Here is a 21,449-nt window from a genome sequence, read left to right as displayed (position 1 = left end):
GTGAAACCTACTACCTACCATAAAATTTGCTACCTAGCAAGATTAGGCTCAGTTTTTTAATTGATGCCAAATAATAACTCATTTTCTGAAAACCTCTCTCAAAATTAAAGAAACTGAACTGAGAATTTTGATGTGGCAAAGAAAAAGCCCATCAGAACGTTTTATACCTCTGAAGTATGTAGGAAGAGCATCTGTCTTAATGTGGTGCTTCTGAAGATAAACATACCAGCAGTTATGTATAGAGCCAGTGGTATATTGGAAAGAGCATTAGGCTTAAAGTCATACCTGGATTCAAGTCCAGTTCTGCCACTAACTAGCTGATTGAGTGATTCTAGGCAGGTTACATAACAGCAATTGTCTGAGCTTTAGTTTCTTCTGTAAAAATCCTTCCCCTCCCAACGCCCCATATCACGAAATGATTTAACAGTTGTGGGAGCTTTCTGAAAACCGTGTTTTCAAATGTAAGACATTAGTGCTATGTATAGTAAGATCAGCATCCACAGATCCATAATTTCCCAATCATTTGTTCCCTAAGAACTTAGGTATGGTAGTAATGTATTTGGCAGCATTTGGTAGAGATGGATGTCTCTGGAAAATCTTCATATTGCCTTCTCTTCCCTTTCCTCTATTCTTGTTGGAAAGGGCTTAGGGTTTTCACAGATAAAGTTGCTTCCCTTGAGATATGCCTCTATGCTAAGACCTTACTATTTATGGAAAGAAACATAATGTAATAGAGTTGGTAGGCCTGCATTAAACTCCTGATCCATTTGTCTTCCAGTTTTGGCTTTGGAAAAATTGTTTAATCTTGCCAAACTTATTTCTTCATCTGTAAAACAAGAACGTTAGCAATATAAACAATAGAACCATACTAATAATATCTACCTTCTTAGGGATGTTGTTGAGGGTATTCAGTAGCTTCTCTACAATAATTGTTATTCTTTGTGAAGAAAGCTTTCTTCCTTTTAACTTTTCTCTGAAAAACTCCTTAGAATCCAAGACATTGTCTTCCTCTGGTGTCCTCATGAATGGCTGGTTGAGTGTTCTTGCATGAAGGCTGCTCTTGACCCCTCAGTAGTTAAAAGGGGGAAAGTTTTGTAACAGATTTTTCCCTGAATAGAGGGGAAAAACATGCAGTTTCACTGCCTAGTCACTGTAGCCACCCCTACTGCCAGCAGGCTAATGGAGTAGGCTGGAAACAGCTATAAATGCATTTTCACAGGCCTTATGTGTACGCATGTTCCATCTCTCTTCCTTTTTCTAGACATGCCTTCACTCTCAGTGGATTGGGCCTGGGCATCTACATTGTCCTCCTGTGTAACTGGAAGGACAGCTATTTTTAATTGGTCACAAGTAGTTGGTTGCAAACACATGTGAAGTACAGATGATGAAAGAAGAACTGATTTAATTGACTTTTTTGTGCAATTAAGCATTGCTGTCTTTGGAGTTCTTTGAGCTTTACTGACAGCATTGGCTATCCCCATCTGACTTTTTTTTTTTTAAACTCTTAGGTGGTTATGTGATCCCCAAGAGGCAGCCACTGCTCTCTGTATTATCAGTACTCTAATTTAATTCTTACGGTTTGAAACTTAGAGACCCAGGGAATGTTTGGTCCAGTGAATTACTGAGTTTATTTGGACAACTCTTTGAGATATAGTAAGGAAAATAAATAGTCCCTTGTCCCTCAGAGCAGTAAACCATTAATTCTACCAGTGGTTTTAGGAATGAAATAGATTAATTGCTTCAACAGGTACCTGCCAGACCTCATTTTGGTAGATAATAGCTTTAGCCTTCACTTTCAAGCCTTGTCCGGAGAAAATGATGAGGGAATTTACTTCAATTTGTTCACTTACTGAGTATCCTAACAAAAGGCATACAAAGTCCTATGGGTGACTGAAAGAATCAATATTTTTTTGCTCTCTAAGAACTTCTAGTCTAAGAAAGATGAGAAAAGGATGTGTGTGTGTGTGCACATGTTAAATTTAAAAGTTTGTTCCAGAGCCCATAGAAAAGATAATTAAGGAAGGCTTAAACAGATTTTGGGGATCAGTGAAGTTTTCATGGAATTAGCATTTCAGAGGACCGTGAAGGATAGGTAGGATTTTAGCCCCTTTATTTCTTGCTCTTATTATAGTAAAAATGCTATAAAAGAAACATCCAAATTTGATAGAAGGAAGATGGAGAAACACTTGAATAATCCACACATTGGATGATGGAGCTCACTAAATGAGATTGGGTTTTGTCCAGTCTGTTTATATTTTATAGTTAGATACTCTCACATCTTTTCATTTATCAAACATTTATTGAAAACTTACTCCATGCTAGGCACTATTCTAGAGCCTGGGACATATAGCAAAGGAACAAAAACCCCTGCCATCATTGAGCTTACATTCTACTAAGAGAAGCATATAATAAACAACAGACACAAATAATTATATGTAAAAGGTTAGAAGCACTATAGGAAAAAAAAATAGAGTGGAATAAGGAGGATAGGAAGTGGTATTGGGGGGTCAGAGAAATGCAAGTGTTTAGATCAGACATTCAGTATGGATCTCTTTGAGATCACATTTGAGCAAAAGCTCAGTGGTAAGGGAGTTAACGATGCAAAAATCTGGGGGAAGAAAATTTTAGGTAGAACCAGTGCAAAGTTCTGAAGTGAAAGTGTGCCTAGTGTGTTTGAGAAACAAGGAAATCAATGTGTTGAAGCAGAGTAAGGAAGGGGGGAATAGTAGGGGTAAGTGGAACACAGGGTTGTCCCTGTAGGCTGTTAACTGTGGGTAAAATGGGGGAGCCATTGGAGACTTCTGAGCAGAGGAGTGACATGATCTAACTTATTTTAACAGCATCACACTGGCTGCGGAGTTGAGGATAGATGGTGGGAGTGGGGTGCCAAAGATAGGAATGAGGAGAACTAATAGGAGTCTCCCATAATACAGACAAGTGGTGACGGTGGGTCAAACGAAGATAGAGGTTTCAGTCTAGATGTTTTTTTTTTGTTCAGTCTAGATGTATTTTGAAGGTAAATCCTGATCATGATCTCCTAATAGATTTTTTTTTAAGATTTTATTTATCTATTCACACACAGAGAGAGAGAAAGAGAGAGAGAGAGAGGCAGAGACACAGGCAGAGGGTGAAGCAGGCTCCATGCAGGGAGCCCAATCTGGGACTCATCTCAGGTCTCCAGGATCAGGCCCTGGGCTGAAGGCGGTGCTAAACCTCTTGAGCCACCCGGGCTGCCCTTCCTAATAGATTTGACTGGGGGAAAGGGAGGGAGCAGATAGAGTTTGAGATGTCTCTTAAACATACAGGTAGAGGGGATCCCTGGGTGGCGCAGCGGTTTAGCGCCTGCCTTTGGCCCAGGGTGCGATCCTGGAGTCCCGGGATCGAATCCCACATCGGGCTCCCGGTGCATGGAGCCTGCTTCTCCCTCTGCCTATGTCTCTGCCTCTCTCTCTCTCTCTCTGTGACTATCATAAATAAAAAAAAAATAAAAAAAAAAAACATACAGGTAGAGGGACGCCTGGGTGGCTCAGTGGTTGAGTGCCTGCCTTTGGCCCAGGGCATGATCCTGGAGTCTCAGGATCAAGTCCCACGTTGGGCTCCCTGTGTGGAGCCTGCTTCTCCCTCTGCCTGTGTCTCTGCCTCTCTCTCTCTGTGTCTCTCATGAATAAATAAATAAAATCTTTTTAAAAAGAAATACAGGTAGAGATAGATGTTGAACAAACAGTTTGGATATAGAGGTATGCAGTTCTGGAGTTCGAGAGAAAGTTCTGGACTAGAGATAAAAATTTGAGTTTCGGTCACATATAGGTAGGATTTAAAGCCACAAGACTGGATGAGATCACCAAGCAAGTAAGTATAGCTAATCAAGAGAAGGAAAGCAAAGACTAAGGCATTCCTCATTTCCCTCAGGCATTCTAGTGTTAAGAAGTCAGAGAGAGCAGCCAAAAAGGAATGCAAAAATGAGTGACCAGTGAAGTAGCAGGATAACCAAGAGAGGGTGATCCTAGGAAGGCAGTGAAGAAAGAGGCGGCAACTATGTTGGATCTTGCTGATAGGTCAGATAATTAAGATGAGGACTGATTAAACCATTGAATTCTTTGGTGAGTATCAGAAGCCCAAGTCTTATTGCTTAGAGAAGGACTACATAATTATAGAGATTTGATTTCCATTGTATCAGTTGAGTAACCACTGTCACCTGCTTTTTCAATTTCTCTCCACCTTTATGTATTTGTTCATCATCTTGCCCTATTAATACATTCTGCATCAGTTTGTTTGATATTCCAACCTAGAGCCTACCAGATAAATGCTAAATGAAAAAGAATGCTAGAGGAAATGCTAAAATCATTTCCTTTACGATAATCTATCATTTTTACCTGAGTGTTGAGAGTATATGTATATACCACTCTTAACAGTGTTCTCCAGGGGCATCTGGCTGGCTCAGTCGGAAGAGCATGCAACTCTTGATCCTAGGGTCAAGAGCCCCACAATGGGTGTAGGGATGTTCTCCACTAATTTCAATTTAACAGGGATCCCTGGGTGGCGCAGTGGTTTGGCGCCTGCCTTTGGCCCAGGGCACGATCCTGGAGACCCCGGATCAAATCCCACATCAGGCTCCCGGTGCATGGAGCCTGCTTCTTCCTCTGCCTATGTCTCTGCCTCTCTCTCTCTCTGTGACTATCATAAATAAAATAAAAATTAAAAAAAAAAAAAAAAAAAAAAAAAAAAAAATTTCAATTTAACAATCATTTGCTAACTCCTTCTTATATGCCCAATTTTGTTATTACTTTCTTGGATATGTTAGCATAAATCTTGGAAGATTAAGGATCTTTATCCTCTTCGTGAAGGCTGATATCTATTGCTTGGAAATGCGAATTTATCTCCTGTCATTTTAATCTGTCTTCCATCAGCCCTTTCCAGTCATCTGGGACCTGTTGCTGGTCCCTCACTACCATGTTCATACTTCACCCTCCCTAATCTCAGAGTCACCCACCATTTCCCCGTCCTGTTCTCACAAAGGTGTTTGTCCTACCCATTAATTAATGGAAAGGGGGGAAAAATCCAAAAACTCTGACTGGAAAATTCATACTGGCATTTTATCCAGGTTGATCTGGGATTTATTTTCTTATGAAACACATAAATGTCCTCTTCTATAGCCCCAAGTGCCATTGAGGACCTCCTTCCAATATGGTAAGTTTTGCTTAGACTAAAACATCAAGAAATCTTGACAAAGTTGCTTTTAATTTTTGAGCTGAAAGCATAGTCATTCTTAGAGGATTTTGTTGAAGTAAATAAAATTGACAAGGAACAGAAGTAGCTGAAGTTGGCAAGAAGTGTGAGTGGTGTCCTAGCCATTGGTCCCTAAGGGGACCAATCTCTGGCTGAATATTGTGGAAAGAGGAGCATAGGAAAGAAAGGGGAGGGAAATGAGGACTCTACACTTAGCCCCCTATCTACTGTAGAGAATCCCCCGATGGTAGTGAATCAGTCACTGACACTGGAATCTTATGAGATGGCCCAGTCCTTTTTTAAGGTCTTGCGATAGAACAGGTGAGGGGATTTATAGCCTTCCTCATCTCCTTAGCATCCCATCTGCACCAAAGTAAAGATGGGGATACAGGAATTTTGGACTTGACTTACAAAAAAAAAAACTCCACAAAGTGTTGCCAACATGTCTGGTGGGCCAGCCAGAACAGATGGCTCAGAGAAATGAGCATTGGTTTGTACAGACGTGGATAAACAAATGACAGCTCAAAAACAAGTAAGGTGGTTCTTTCCGGGTATGTGCTATTTTAGTCATTGGTATCCATTAGTAGTGATTAGGCTTGACTCGGCTTGGTAACCATGAATTGAGGTTGATCCTCATCAGGCCCCTAACCACAGTCTTAGAGATGATCCTGAAGGGAGATTTTGTAGCTTATGTAGTTTTTAGAAAAAGTGTTCCTTGCCTGACTCCTGCCAGCTTGATCCTTCTGTTGACGGGCACAGTTTGGCTAGGTAATGGAGAGGGGAGACCCTAAGTTTTTACTGATACTGGCATCTTGACTTTAGCCATTTAAGATTGAAGAAGTCCGATTTACACAAATCTCCAGGACTGATAAAAATCTATTCTCTAAAAATTGTTGTATCTAAACTGACAATAGCAGCTGTATTTAGTCATTTGAAACTCGGAAACCAAGAGAGAAACTACAGAGAACTTCCCTGAGCCCATTCACTGTTCTGATTCTGTGTACACAGCCTGGGCTGCCTTAAACAAATGGCAGCCTCAGTTCTCCCTGGACCTGTTTTCACCATAAGTCTCTTGGCTCTGTGGATTTCCTAGGTATCAGTTTGGGTGGGAAGGAGGAGAAAAGACCTGTATTAAAACTGCTGCCATGTACAGACAAAATTGGAGCTTCTGGCTTTGGTATGGTCGTGTTTCTCTATATTATCTCGGTGAACAGGGAGACCAGGTCTATATGCTGAAGAAGCATGACCCTGTAGGACAACAGACCTATTTGGCTCATCCTGCCCGGTTCTCCCTAGATGACATATACTCTTGACACCCAATCACCATCAAAAAACACTTTGGTACTCAAGACCCAGCAACCTTGCCCTGTTCTCTGAGGGTCCCTTAAATTCTATGTCTCTTCTGCTACCCCTCAGAGACTTTCTAAAACCAAGTTCTTCAACCTGTGAGCCTTCTTAACACCCTTACTCTTTGGAATCTGGTTTCATTATTGCCTTTGATCATGCTTATGTGAAGCAATCATGGTAGCATCCCTCTTAAGGGAACAAGTTTGAATCTCCTTTCCATATTTTGAATCACTACTAGGTTATTGAAATGATTTGAATGAATGAATAAATAAAGTAAATTGCTGCCATGATGAGAAACCAGATGAGGTCATACTGCCTGGAAGAAGAATAGAATGTTTTCCCGTGGTCTGATTTTAGAGATGTTAATACCCTTCAATCCTTCTTCAGGTCCAAAAGTTACTGTAATTGTATTCCAGATAACCTTTGACAAGTCAGTTTGATTGATAAACTTTAGTTCTGTGAATAGTTGATTCTCTAAGACATGAGCCCCTCTATCTGTCCTCCTTTGGTAGTATTTATTCTAGAATTGCCTCTCCTGAAACACTGTCCAGTCAAAAAGTGCTTACTCTGAACACTTTAGTTCAGGCATTGCACCCCCAGTTCTAGGTATGCAAGAGAGCCAGTTTTACTCTCATGAACTATTTAGTGTTGGCAATGTGATGAAATGTCCTGTGGTGATACTATATCTTGTGCTCAGGACACCGTTGGATAGAGTCTCCCCCCTTCCCATTTTTGAGTTGAGGGCTTAAAAAGAAAACCAACTCATTAACTGCCAGAAAGATTTCAAAATATTTTATGCATTTCAGACTCCATCCCTATTGAAATCCTTTCATCTCATAAAGGCCACTGTTCCAATGGAAAGGATATTGGGCATGATAGCCAAACAGACTGGTTCAAATCTTGACTCTACCATTTACTAGCTGTATGATTGTGAAGAAGTCACTCAAATTATCTGAGTCACTTAAATTAACTTTTCTTGGATGCAGTAGGATTAAATAAGAGGTTGGTACTAGGTTTAACCCAAAGTTTCTTTGCTAGTGACTACTCCAGCACAGATATAGGTAGGAATAGGATGTTGGAAATGTAGAATTCAGAAGAGACCCATGAATGGGAATGCTACTTTTTAGATTCCCATGAATCTCATTTCCTTAATTTTCTCCTTTATTTTCTCCTCCCATTCCACTCTAGGAACCCAGTGTACTCAGGCTACCTAGGGTTTCCCATCATGGCAGCCTACTTTGGTGCTTAACCTTTCCTTTTTTTTTTCTTTGATTTTTTTAAAGATTTTTTTTTTATTATTAGCACAAGTGGAGGTGGGGGGTGGTGCAGGGAGAGAGGGAGAGAGAGACTCTTAAGCAGTCTCCATGCCCAGTGCAGAGACCAATGCAGGACTAAATCTCAGGATCCTGAGATCATGACTCGAGCAAAGTCATGATTCAGACACTTAACTGAGCTACCTAGGAGTCCCTAACATTTCCTGATCCATGAGAACACATCAATTCTATAGCCTAGTCATTCTCCTTTATGGTTTATTAGCAAACTTGATGATGTTGAGTTGAGCCATGGATAGTTCTAAGTGTATTATTCATCCTGGATAATTCAAATACTAATAACGTCAGGGGTGCCTGAGTGGTTCAGTTGGTTATGCTTCCTGCTGACTCTTGATTTTGGCTCAGATCATGATGTCAGGGTCGTGAGATCGAGCCCCCCCATCAGGTTCTGAGTTCAGCCTGGAGTCTGCTTGTCTCTCTCCCTCTGCTCTTCCTTTCTCTCTCCCTCTCTTTCTCTCTCTCTCTCTCTCAAATAAATGAAAAATGTCAAATATGGTGGAAAGATTAGGCAAAGAATATTTTTGTCACTGACCAAGTTACAAAAGTAGAGTAAGTACTTAGTGCTGGCTAAGTGGGCAAATCCATATATGATTCAGTCTGAAAGCTCTTGCTGTCATAGCAGAGATGTGCATGTACATGGCAATAAAGAGGGATATATTCTGAGTCCAAAAGGGGAGTTGTGTGAGGAGGCCAAAAGCACAAGACACCTTCTCTAGAACCAGATTATTTCTAGAGAAGGGATGCTGTGCTGGTCATTGTCCTGTAGACACTGAAATGAGAGATGTCGGGCAGCCCGACATTTGGTGTCTCAGCGGTTTAGCGCTGCCTTCGGCCCAGGGCGTGATCCTGGAGACCCGGGATCGAGTCCCACATCGGGCTCCCTGCATGGTGCCTGCTTCTCTCTGCCTGTGTCTCTGCCTCTCCCTCTCTCTCTCACTGTCTCTCATGAATAAATAAAATATTTTTAAAAAAGAGTCTGTTTCTTTTAAAAAAAAATGAAATGAGAAATGTCTGGAATGAATGTTTGAACAAAGAAGAGTTGGCAATGGGGTGCAGGGAGCAGTAACTGCCTACTGATACTTTGTGCCCTAGTGTTGCCATGTTCCTGATAGATGATATTCACTGCTTAGATAAATGAACGCTTATTTATGTCTGAATGCATCATATTTTACCAGTTGGCTGGGCACACAGGTTGGCCTATGTGTACTGAGCTATTGATGGTTGCTCAGAAGTGACCTTGTTCAGAACATGGGTGCATATATTCTGTGTGATGTCCTTACCAGGGAAGTTGAACCTTTGAGGTTATTCCAAGTTTATAAATGATGACCTCTTCATCATATTGTAGGTTCCAGGCATCTGATGCTTTTCTCAGTCACTGAAGAAGAAAGCCTACACAATGGTCCTTAAAATATAGCTTCCTGGGATACCTGGGTGGCCCAGCAGTTGAGCACCTGCCTGCCTTCAGCCCAGGGCATGATCCTGGAGTCCCAGGATCGAGTCCCACATCAGGCTCCCTGCATGGAGCCTGCTTCTCTCTCTACCTGTGTCTCTGCCTCTCTCTGTGTCTCTCATGAATAAATAAATAAATAAATAATCTTTAAAGAAAAAGAAATACAGCTTTCTTTTAGCAGCCTCTTGTTATTCATACATGGTATCTTTAAGCACCTTACTCTAATTCAGATTCTCAGTTCTTGAGCTCTCCCTATTAGAAAGTGGTCCAAATCTCCTTTCTTTATCCCTAGCTCTCTCTGCTATCAGGGTAACAAAAGGATTTTTCTTCATTATTTTCCCAGTGGCTTTGGTATGTTTGGGGTTGTTGTTGGGTTTTTTTGTTTTTTGTTTTTTTTGTTTTTGTTTTTGTTTTTGTTTTTTTGCTACCTTCATCATAGAAATCAAGGGCAAATGGATCAGAGATTTTTTATGCATTTAAGTAATTATATGCTTTTGGTTCTCCATGTCCCTGGCTCAGATGCCTAACTGTTCCCAAGTAGTTCAGTCTCATTTTGCTCATGACTGGCCTTTTCTAAGGTAACACTTGGGTTCTATCTTGGGGATCAAAAACTTGAGAAATGTTTTAAGTGGCTGTGGCTTCATTGACAATGGAATTGCAGTGGGTGGGCGTGGGCAATGCTTAAAGGCTAAATAAAGGCTCCTGGTAAGAGCACATATGCTGAGAGAATATTTCATCTTCCCTCTTTCCATAGCAACTTTATCTGTAAGATTAAGCAAACATTCTGCTGGTGGCATAGTTAATAAAAAATCTTGGCTCCAGTTCAGAGCTGTTTGTCTGCCATTATTGGAACCTATTTACTTTTATTCATTTCATCATTTGATTTTTGTTCCCTTCTGTCTTCCCAGGTGGCATTGGTAGGGTGGTCAACGGAGCCTTCATGGTGCTGAAAGGGCATCGGTCTATTGTTAACCAGGTCCGATTTAACCCTCACACCTACATGATCTGCTCTTCTGGTGTAGAAAAGATTATCAAGGTGAGGTACCTTCCCCTTATGTCTCCTTTAGACAAATTGTTAACAATTCATAATTGGAAGAAACTAGAACAATATTTATAGGACCTCATACCTAAACATGCTAAAGGTCTATCAAAATTCTCAATCATTTTGGGGCACCCGGATGGTTCACTCAGTAGAGCATATAACTCTTGATCTTGAGGTCCTGAGTTTGATCCCCACATTGGGCATTGAGATTACTTAAAAAATTTCTCAATTATTTTGACGTAACACAAAATATTAAAAAATTGATATTAAAAAGCGTGGTTTAAAATCCTCCTTTCAAGACCACTTCTTAAAATAGTCACTAGGCTTTGAAACTAGACACCACTTGTATGCTACTACATTTCCAGAAGCCTTTGATATTGAGTCTGAGTTCTGTTTTCCAGACTTCATCTGAAAGCCACCATCTATTCAGTTACTTGGTGTGTACTTTGCATTCATTGCTGTGCTAATGTGGCACAGACATAACTAAGTGACTGCCAGAACCATAGCTAAATTGTCTCAGAACATATCAAAAACCACTGCATGTGGTTGTGATTGAGGCTAAACGCTTGCATTAACTGTACATCAACTGAACTGTACATCAACTTAACCTGGCCAAGGAATGTATTTAGAGCCTACAATGAAGAGACACAGCCTGGCCTGTGTCCACAGGAGGATGGCCCACTGCCTGCCACTCACATTCTAGTTGCTAGTAACCCTTTTCCACATCTGCAAAAATGAAGGTTTTTCATGGGGTAAATGATGAATCCTTTGGAACTCTGTGATAACTTGATTTTTAAGTAAGGATAGATGATAATCTCCCCTAAAAGTTAAAAGTCCTCTTCCCCGCCCCCCCCCCCCAAAATGACATTGAAAACCTGATGGGGGAGGTATCAGGAAAAAAGCAAAAAATTGGTTTGTGATGATTTGGTGGTTTTCTATTTTCTTCTGCTGCTGCTGCTGCTACTGCTGCTGCTGCTTCCTCTTCTTCCTCTTCCCCTCCTCCTCCTCCTTCATCTCCTCCTCCTCCTCCTTCTTCACCATCTAGAATTAAACCAAGTTGTATCTGAGGCAAGGGAAGCTATCAGAAATGTAATGTTGGAGGATGGGTCAATATTTATTTGTTCTCATTCCAGATGCCTTTATGTAAGTTTTGTTGGTCCTTTGATCAGGGCTAACTTTCATGATTGCACACATTTTCCCACAGAGCTGGAGCAGGACTTCTAGATCATTTTTACTGACTTTTTCTTTTTGTAAGATGATGAGATTTCAATTATAAACTACGCGTCTGGGGTTAATTACACAGCTAATTAGTGGTAAAGTGAGGATAGAGCCTTGTTCTTTGTTGTTCCCAGTGGCCTATCACACTCCCCATGCTGGTGGGAAGGCAGCAGGCAGCCAGAGGCCTCTACTGAAGGTGGTCATCTCTGTCATCCTTCAGTGGGCAATTGAGAAATTGGCCCTGTCCCTTGAATTGCCTTCTCTTCTCCTTTGGCCTATGAGTAATGGGTTGGCACGGTAGCATGTCCTCTAGGCCTGTTGACGTCATTCTCTTTCTCAGAGAGCTCTGCTTGGCCATCTCCTTTAGAAGAGAGATTCCTGCTCGGCTGTGCACTCTGGGATGCTTCTGTACTTAGTCTCCCCAATTATTGTTTAGTCAACTGGAGTCCTTACCCTTAAGGTCATAGTTTGGAAACTAACCAAGTTCTCAGAGGAGTAAGAGAAGAAAATATTTTCTCTGGGAGATTATCCAGACTGAAATATGGAGCTCACTGCTTCCAGGTTCCAGTGGGGTCTGAACCCGGACCCACCAGGAGGCACATTCAGCCGTTTGAAACCTTAGGTCAGCGGGATGAGCACTGGGTGTTATGCTAAATGTTGGCAAATTGAACTCCAATAAAAAAAATTTTTTTTAAAAGGAAAAAAACCTTAGGTCAGTATAGCTGGTACCCTTGAACAGTTCTTTAAGTCTATTCCCCATCTGTCAAGTGAGGATGTTAACAGTGACTTGCCATCCAGAAGTGCCTTGTGAATTACCTGTGCCTGACAATTTCTGACTATTTTAATAAGTCACTTTCCTGCTTGCAATTTCTGAGGATCAGTGGTTCAAAGAGCATAATGTTCTCACTCAGCCTGAGACCTTTTTTTCTCTCCACTTTGTTCCACCTTCTCCCTTGTCCTTTATTGCTGCCGTTCTAGCCCAGAGGAAAAGAATCCTGGTTGTTGGGGCCACCCTCTTCTCACCCATAACAGGTCTCTAGCCCCCTGAATGTCCATACTTAGCAAAAGAGGGGATTTGTTTTATAGTTAAATACGGAGAGGTGGGACACCTGGGTGGCGCAGTGGCTGAGCATCTGCCTTTGGCTCAGGGCATGATCCCAGGGTCCTGAAATCAACTCCCACATCGGACTCTGTATGGAGCCTGCTTCTCCCTCTGCCTCTGCCTCTGCCTCTGTGTGTGTGTGTGTGTGTGTGTGTGTGTGTCATAAGTAAATAAAATATTTAAAAATAAATAAATAAACAAATAAATAGAGGCAAGATAGGGCTAATGCAGACCTTTTTTCTCAAAGACCGATATTCATTTATTCATGATATTTGTGGTATTTATGATGTACCTGTGTGTGCCTTTTGTGCTAGGCCCTATGGGGAACATAAAGGCAAAAAAAAGTAATGCAGGTCACCCCCAGTAAGAGAGACAAGAAATAAAGATAACAAAAAATGCAGTAGCTACACAAGAGATAGAAACAGAATGCTCTAGGGGAGGGAAAGATTTTTCCCATCTGGAATAATCTCAGGCAGGTAATATTTCAACTAGATTTTGAAAAATAAAGACTGCTAAAGGGAGGTGTAAAATATGAGAAACATTCAAAGTAGAGACAATCAATAAATATTTATTGATCATCTACTGTGTTCCAGGCATCATACTTATGAATAAATGCTCAGAAGCAGTGAGGTGTAAGACCTGTTAAGAAAATGATCATGTTTGGCCAAAGGGAAGAGCACAAGAAGGGAGGACTAAGATACAAGGCAGGAATGTGGGCAGGAGGTTGGCCCAGAAGGTTTCGGAAGCCAGATTAGAGAGGGCGGAGAACCCTTAAATAGCAAGTTAGGTCCCTATCAGCGTAGATTTTCTCAGTGTAAGGTCACATGTCTTAAGTTAGTACAATAGCACAAAAAGGAGAGGGCTTAGAGCTGCTATATTCAAGCATGTCATTGTTACCTGTATAGATCAGAACACTTGCTGTTTAATTTCTTCCATTTCAACAGTGCTTGAATAAGAATTGAACTGCACCTTTTTCCTCAGAAGCCTCTTTTTTTTAAGATTTTATTTATTTATTCATGAGGGACACACAGAGAGGCAGAGACATAGGCAGAGGGAGAAGCAGGCTCCCTGCAGGGAGCCCCATGTGGGACTCCATCCTGGGACTCCAGGATCACGCCCTGAGCCGAAGGTGACACCCAACCACTAAGCTGCCCAGACGTCCCTCCTCAACAACCTTTGAGCTAAACTTTTCACTGGGTTTGGAGAGAAATCTGTTTGTCCCTCCTCCTTTTCTCATGAACCTTGCGCCAAGAGGAGGCTTGTGTAGCCGCATTTAACATGTTAGCAATGGGAAGTTGTGTTTTTGTTGCTTCATTTCTGAGTTGTTGGCTTTCAGTGTAAAGAAATAAACATTTGACAAATATTTCAAAACTGGTATGAGGACTAAGATAATAGGGACGGCCAGTACTTCTGATGTTCGGAAGTCTCTGAGGATGGGTCTAAAACTTTCTGGTGGAGGTATTCAGTTGCCAAGTGAAGGAGAAAGCACCCCATCTCTTTTGTGGTATGGTAGAGATTATGTCCTTTCATCCATCTCATTTCTACAGATGAGAAGACGCATTCGAGAATGAAGTCATTTGCCAAGGGCCACGTGTGGCAGTGGGGCTGGGGTTCCTACCTGTTCTGCCTGCCCTGGCAGCTCTGGGACACAAATCCCTTGAGGACTGAAAACCAGCTGTCTGGGATGATGGTTTTGTTTTGCTCTGAACCGTAGGATTGGATGAGACCCATCTAATCCACTGTTAGGTTGGAGAGCTGAGCTTTATCCAAGGTCAACCTGAGCTGAGTGGGAACCTATACTCAAGTCCCCTGCCTCCTGATCCAGCATTTTGTTCCATTACTCCACACTTCAGGAATGAAAGTCTACCTCCGCCTAATACATTCCAGAGCCCAAATGAAAGCTGGCTTTCCATGTTAATGATTTTCATTCCTGAAGGGAAGACATAAGGGTCTGGATGGTAGATTAGAACCTAGAAACTGGCTTGTTGGATAGTTGGACCAGCATCCCACCATTAATATTTTTTACTTCTATTAACAAAATCTGTGTTTCTGTAAAGTATGTAGAGATTTATCTTTATATTAGATAACATGGTTGGTAACGTTTTACCATTTTTAAACTGGGAAAGTAAGAGATCTGGCCCAGAGTATAGAATAAGACCCCAAAAAGTCCTGAGGGACCCCTCAATTTCCTTTCTAAGCCACCAGACTTTTATCCACTTGGACATTTGTTTGAATTGACAGTCATTTGTACCTTGATCCTGTTGTCAAGGCCATGTCTAAAATGCTTCCCAGGGGATCCCTGGGTGGTTCAGCGGTTTAGCGCCTGCCTTTGGCCCAGGGCGTGATCCTAGAGTCCCGGGATCAAGTCCCGCATCGGGTTCTCTGCAGGGAGTCTGCTTCTCCCTCTGCCTGTGTCTCTGCCTCTCTCTCTCTCTTTCTGTGTCTCTCATGAATAAATAAATAAAATCTTTAAAAAATAATAAAAATAAAAAGTAAATAAAATAAAATAAAATGCTTCCCAAACATAGGGTCTCACAAAGAACTTGAGAATCTCTTCAGACAAATCCTTTATTTTCGGCTCTTTTTTCTTTTCTTTTTCTTTTCTTTTCTTTTCTTTTCTTTTCCTTTCTTTTCTTTTCTTTTCTTTTCTTTTCTTTTCTTTCTTTTTTTTTTTTTTTCTCTTTATTTTCTAACTATATTCTTAAAAAGTTGTTCTTCCCCCTTGTGAAAACCGCAGAGCCCTGGTACCTGCTGGTGACTTAGTGAATCTGAACCTCAAAGTGTGGGGCTCAGGAGTCAGCACTGTTAGGACTCTTCAGGTGACTCCTGTGCACCTCCAAGTGGGAGAACCACTGCCTAAATCCGCCCCCCCCCCCCCACCCAGTCACGTAGTGAGGATGGAGAGAGAAGAACACCTGAGGAGTTGTGGGTAGGAAACAGAGTCAAAGGAGAAAGGAATCTGAGTTGGGAATTGATTAAGAGAGCTAACCTAGGTTTTTCCAGCCCCTTTTGAACTAGAGCTCCTCCAAAAAGGTGCTACCTTCCAGAAGTTGCAAGTAGAGCATAGGAGGGAAGGGGCCTCATGAAGGTGCTCACAGGGAGGTGAATGTGTCCTTGGATAGCTTTGGGGAAGCAAAGCCATTGTCTTGATAGAGGATAGAGAATGAGGAGCCCTGTTTTCTGGGTTGGGTGCCATCTAAAGATAGACACCAGCCTGTCAGGCAAGAAAATCGCCTGGAATTTCATCTGAGTTGCCATGGCTACCGGCTGATGTAACTGAGCTTCTGTGTGCTGCTCTGTGGACCAGTCTGGTAGTCAGGTGAAGCTAATTGTTCTCAACCGCAGTGACAGCTTAATTACCTTGAACTTGAATTTTGCATAACTTATTCCACTTGCAAAGTTGGGCCTTTGCAGTCACGTAGACCTGAGTTTGAGTCCCAGCTCTGCCAAGTTCCTTTGGCTATCGGCCCATGTGTCTGATGATAGAGTGAAGGAATGTTAAGGGATGGGGCCACGGTCTTGGGGGTGTGTGTCTTGCCTATTTCTGCAGCTAACAGGAGAGTTGGGGAGCAGGCCAGCAGCAACCTGGTTAAGAGAACCCAGTTTCCTGGGTAACTGATGCCTGCATGTCCAAGAGGAACTGCAGTGTAGGCAGTTGGCTATTCTTATCAAGCTCCAGTAAGCAATTCCCATTAGTTAAAAATAGAAATGTTGCAGTTGGGGAGAAGTGGAGTTATAGGCTGAAATATTAACTACCACAGAAGACTGACTGCTGGGTCTGTTTTCACTTTGGAAAAGTGGTACCTCTCTGTGCACAGCTTCAGTCTTTTGAGAGTTTTGAACACATTGGCCAATCTTCAATTATGAAGGGGGTTATTGTAATTTCCAAGCTACTAACAGAGAACGCTAAAGGGGAGAGGGCTCATAGGGGAGATAATATGTGACTATCCTGGGGCAAGAGATAAAACTTTGATTTCTTGACACTAAGCTAATGCTAAGTCCTAGACAATGCTTTTTCCAACAGCTGACTCTAGAAGCCTCTGTTTGCTTATGTGACCCACATAATCCAGTTTCGTAAAGAATGTATTTTTAAAGCTGGTTAGCAAGTCCTGGCTAAATGACAGGAAGGATCTGGAGAAGCTCTGCCTTAGTGTTCTTTATCACCACTAGCTTTAGAGTACTTTCCAATCAGGCCTCCTTGGTTTTGTTTTTGCCTTCTGTGCAGATCTGGAGTCCATACAAGCAGCCAGGATGTACAGGAGACCTAGACGGTCGGATTGAGGATGATTCCCGCTGCCTCTATACCCACGAAGAGTACATCAGCCTCGTGCTGAACAGTGGGAGTGGCCTGTCACATGACTACGCCAACCAGTCTGTGCAGGAAGACCCCAGGATGATGGCCTTCTTTGACTCCCTGGTGCGTCGTGAGATTGAGGGCTGGAGCTCTGACTCAGACAGCGATCTCAGTGAGAGCACGATCCTCCAGCTGCACGCGGGGGTCAGCGAGCGCTCGGGCTATACTGACTCAGAGTCTTCGGCCTCACTGCCCCGCTCCCCTCCACCCACAGTGGACGAGAATGCCGACAGCGCCTTTCACCTGGGGCCCCTACGGGTCACCACGGCCAACACAGTGGCATCACCACCCCCACCGCCCACGTGTGAGGATGCAGCCTCTCGCCAGCAGTGCCTGTCTGCCCTGCGGCGCTACCAGGACAAACGCCTCCTGGCCCTTTCCAACGAGTCCGATTCCGAAGAGAACGCCTGTGAGGTTGAACTGGACACAGATCTCTTCCCCCGACCACGATCTCCCAGCCCTGAAGATGAGTCCAGCAGTTCCAGCAGCTCCAGCAGCTCTGAAGATGAGGAGGAGCTGAATGAGCGTCGAGCAGCCACACGGCAGCGGAATACCATGCGGCGTCGGCAGAAGACCCCCCGAGAAGAGAGGCCCACCCCCCCAAGCAAGCCCGCCAATACCTACATTGGAGAAGACAACTATGATTACCCCCAGATCAAAGTGGATGACCTCTCCTCTTCCTCTCCCTCCTCCCCTGAGCGCAGCACTTCCACGCTGGAGATTCAGCCCAACCGGGCATCTCCAACTTCCGACATAGAGTCGGTGGAGCGAAAGATTTATAAGGCTTACAAGTGGCTCCGCTATTCCTATATCTCCTACTCAAATAACAAAGATGGAGAGAGCTCCCTCATGTCTGGGGAGGCAGATGAAGGGAGAGCGGGAACCAGCCACAAGGACAACCCAGCCCCTTCTTCTAGTAAGGAAGCCTGTCTCAGCATGACTATAGCCCAGAGGAACCAGGACCTGCCCCCTGAAGGTCGCAACAAGGATGCTTTTAAAGAAGGGACTTCTGCTAGAAATCCCAGCAATGGCCCAGGCCAGGAGCACAGCAGCCACCCTTGGGCAGAGGCACCAGAGGACCCCTCACAGGACACTAACAATGGTGGCTCTGTAGAACACTCTTTTGAAACCAAGAAGCTCAATGGGAAGGCCCTGAGCAAGGCCCTAAGCAGCCGGGCCGAGGAGCCGCCCTCTCCTCCTGTCCCCAAGGCATCTGGCTCCACTCTGAGCAGTGGGTCTGGCAGCTGTCCCAGGACCCAGTCTGATGACAGTGAGGAAAGGAGCCTCGATACCATCTGTGCCAACCACAACAATGGACGCTTACACCCCCGCCCCCCTCATCCCCACAACAATGGGCAGAACTTTGGAGAGCTGGAGGCAGTAGCCTGCTCTTCTCCAGGACATTCAGACACTGACCATGATAACTTGTCCCTGACAGGGACACTCCTACACAAAGATTGTTGTGGGTCTGAAATGGCCTGTGAGACCCCCAATGCTGGAACAAGAGAGGACCCCACTGACACCCCAGACACAGACAGCAGCAGGGCTGTTCATGGCCATAGTGGCCTCAAAAGGCACCGAGTCGAATTGGAAGATACAGATTCAGAGAATTCCTCCTCAGAGAAGAAATTAAAAACATGATAAATACAAAGGGAAAACAAAAAGCTATGAAAAGTAGCTTTACAAAAAAAATTTTTAATCCTGTTTAGTGAACACAGAGGAAAGGAAAAAAAAAAAAGTATTAAAGGCACATAAAACCAGGGCCTGAAATTTTGTGTCTGATGCTGCTCCCTTCTGTTCAGTAATGGGTCTGAATGTTTAGCTGGCCGTTGGCTTGTGCTGTGTAAGGAAAGGGAAAAAAAGATCCAAGTGACTCCTTTCTAGTAAGACTTGAGCATCGCGTACCTGTGCGTTTTGTTAAAGTAAATCCTTGTTGAGACGTTTGACTTGTTCTTGTGTGTGTTCACCGGCACGTGTGAGCTCATTGTCTCCAAGGCTTTTCTTTCCGTTCTCCATGAGAAGGGATCTATGGATCGGTATCTTTTGCCATCTCACCTTGTTTACATGCTGTAGGTGTTAACGGTGAGTGCCTGCTGAATCCGGCTGTGCTGTGCTGAAAGAATGAAGGGGAGAATGAAACAGGCCTTCAGCCCATCGGCTGTGCTGGGAAGGAAAGCATGGTTTCTTTCTTAAAGAAATCTTCCATGTTTTCTCTCAGTAGTACTTCTTAATTGAGCATTTAACGTGGACATACTAAAAGTGAAGTGTTTTTAATGCCAATAAGAGGTTAGCACCTAAGATCAGATTCCAGAGAACACAGGTCCCTGACAAATTTTGCCCATGGCAAATGGAGCCGTGCTGCAGCACGGAGGCCTATGGAGACCATAAAATATGACTGGTTGTGGGGCACCCTTTCACCAGTTAGGTGCTAGTTCCTGAGAGGCCCTCTAAAGGCCAGTGGGCACCTCTTTGGCCCCATGTGATGAAAGGAGGGGGAAAAGATGGCCCTCAAGAGCTTTGTGCTCAAGACTATTTAAGTGGATGTTCTAGGTATGTTAATGAAAAAGTGTAGTGAAGAGCAGAATGTGGTACTATATTCATTTAATTCAACCCAAAATGATGGGTCAAAATTGAAGGAACTGGCATCATTCCTCAGACTTGCAATTAGCAGAGGCTGTGGTGTCCTGACTAGATTTTGCAGAGTGGTGGCCATCTTGAAGTAACAGATTCCTGTTGAGTTGGGGTGTCAAGAGGCCGAGAGGAGTCTCTGGTTTAAGACTTCTGGCTCCTAGAAGAGACTCTATTTCACTGAGGGGGGGAAGACCAAGAGATTTTCAGCATCACAGTGGTCGTTAGAGTCGCTTGGTTATGAATGAAGGGTTGCACAAGACAGGAAGACCTAGAGGTGACCAGATATCCCATCATCATAGATGTCATGAAAAGACAAAATACAAGAAACAAGGAAGAGAGGGAGAAAGAGAGAAGAGAAGCACACACTAACTTTCTTGTGTGCAAAGGTGCTAGACCACTTGATGTGCAGCTAGCATTGGCATAGAACTGAATTTGTGAATGGTGTGGCCTCTCCAACTCAGCCTTCCTTTTAGGGAAGGACCTGTCCTACTGGGCCTGGGACCATGTGGAGGATGAAGACTTGGATGAATTTAGGCACTGGAGGAAGAGGGATTATTTATAAAAGGAAGGTTGTTGATCTAAGCCAAAAGGAGACATCATCTGGCTAAGCTTTGTGGAAGGAAAGACGTGGCTGGTATGTTGATGTGACTTGGGTGTGAAAACGCTGTCTTAAGAAATGAAGGAGTGTGAGTAGCAGTGGGGATGCTTACGATTTGACAACTGTAATCTCACAGGGGGGAGTGGGAGAGTGATTCTGTAACTATTAGAATGAGTTTGGATTTGTAATCACAATGGCTCTATGATTTGTCTCTGGCTATTCACAGATAATTGTAAATTCTGGTTTTATAAGCCCAAGTCATTTTACATTTGCTTTTTCCAAAATTTATTAAATTGGACTTTTTTAATCATTTATATACAAAAAAACAGATATAATCACTCAGTGTCTGTTTCTCTTCCCCCTCCTAGTCAGCCTACCTCATCTCTTTGTTTGGCTTTATTTAATCAGTAGCTACCCTTTTCTGATTTCTCTAAGGACAATCCACTTTTCCTAGAGAAAAAGAAGTTAAGTTCCCTTGGGAGCTGGCCACTTGATTACTGTTTCCAAATGCAGAACTCGGTCTTTTCATGTTAAAAGCCTTAATCCCATTTGGGTACTCCAAAGAGAAGTCAAAGTTCATTCTGGTTCAATTTTAGTGTTCAAGAACGATCATTTTTTAGCAACAAGAGACTCTCCCCAGCACCCCATGTTCAACTTCCCAGGAGATAAGCCCATAAAATACTCACTGGAGCAGGCTGAGAACTGTTTGTCTGTGTTAGCCACTCCTTTCTCATTTCCAGAAATCTCCTGTCTTGTGATCATGGACCTGCAAACCTAGCAAGAACCACTTCTAGAGTCCCTTTGCCAAAATCCTTGTGAATTGAGGCCCCAACTTTGGAGGCACGTTTGATCCCCCAATTCTTCTGTGATGGTATTTTTACTAGCAGGACAGATGGCACTGATTACATTAAGAACTATTTGAAAGTGCCTCTTATGGGTTTTTGGTTTTTTTTTCCTGCATCCTGTACATAAACTTTGAAGTTTCTGGTCCAGATAGGTACAACTGTTTCTCTCCACTTTATTTTCTGCTTGGTTTTGTAAGTGACTCCTGTGTCTCTAGGACAGCAGTAAATGAGTTAAATAAGTAGTTGGCTTGGGGCAAAAGAAGGTTGCAACTGTGCTTGATTTACTAAGCCAGGAGTCCCTTGTT

At 43.1% G+C, this 21,449-nt stretch overlaps 1 protein-coding gene, 1 long non-coding RNA gene and 1 pseudogene across 4 annotated transcripts in view; 2 read left to right on the top strand and 1 right to left on the bottom strand.

Annotated features, from left to right (window-relative positions):
* The window catches only part of DCAF5 (DDB1 and CUL4 associated factor 5), a 101,313-nt gene extending 82,300 nt beyond the window's left edge, over positions 1-19,013 (top strand). For all 3 annotated transcript variants that reach the window (XM_025443732.3, XM_025443731.3, XM_025443733.3), the window contains exons 8-9: positions 10,263-10,390; positions 16,942-19,013. In XM_025443732.3, the coding sequence (XP_025299517.1) occupies positions 10,263-10,390; positions 16,942-18,711 (1,898 nt within the window). In that variant the 3' untranslated portion in view covers positions 18,712-19,013. The remainder of the gene's footprint in view (positions 1-10,262; positions 10,391-16,941) is intronic.
* On the top strand, positions 6,251-10,237 carry LOC125755588 (H/ACA ribonucleoprotein complex subunit 3-like; annotated as a pseudogene).
* Positions 19,001-21,449, bottom strand: part of LOC118355593 (uncharacterized) — a 36,090-nt gene continuing 33,641 nt past the window's right edge. Inside the window, exon 3 of the long non-coding RNA XR_004818359.2 lies at positions 19,001-19,183. This is a non-coding gene — a long non-coding RNA (uncharacterized LOC118355593). The remainder of the gene's footprint in view (positions 19,184-21,449) is intronic.

The sequence above is a fragment of the Canis lupus genome, chromosome 8, assembly GCF_003254725.2.
Source record: "Canis lupus dingo isolate Sandy chromosome 8, ASM325472v2, whole genome shotgun sequence".
Taxonomy (NCBI): Eukaryota; Metazoa; Chordata; class Mammalia; order Carnivora; family Canidae; genus Canis; species Canis lupus.
The sequence above is the reverse complement of the archived record's forward strand: the minus strand, read 5'-3'. Positions and strand labels throughout refer to the sequence as shown.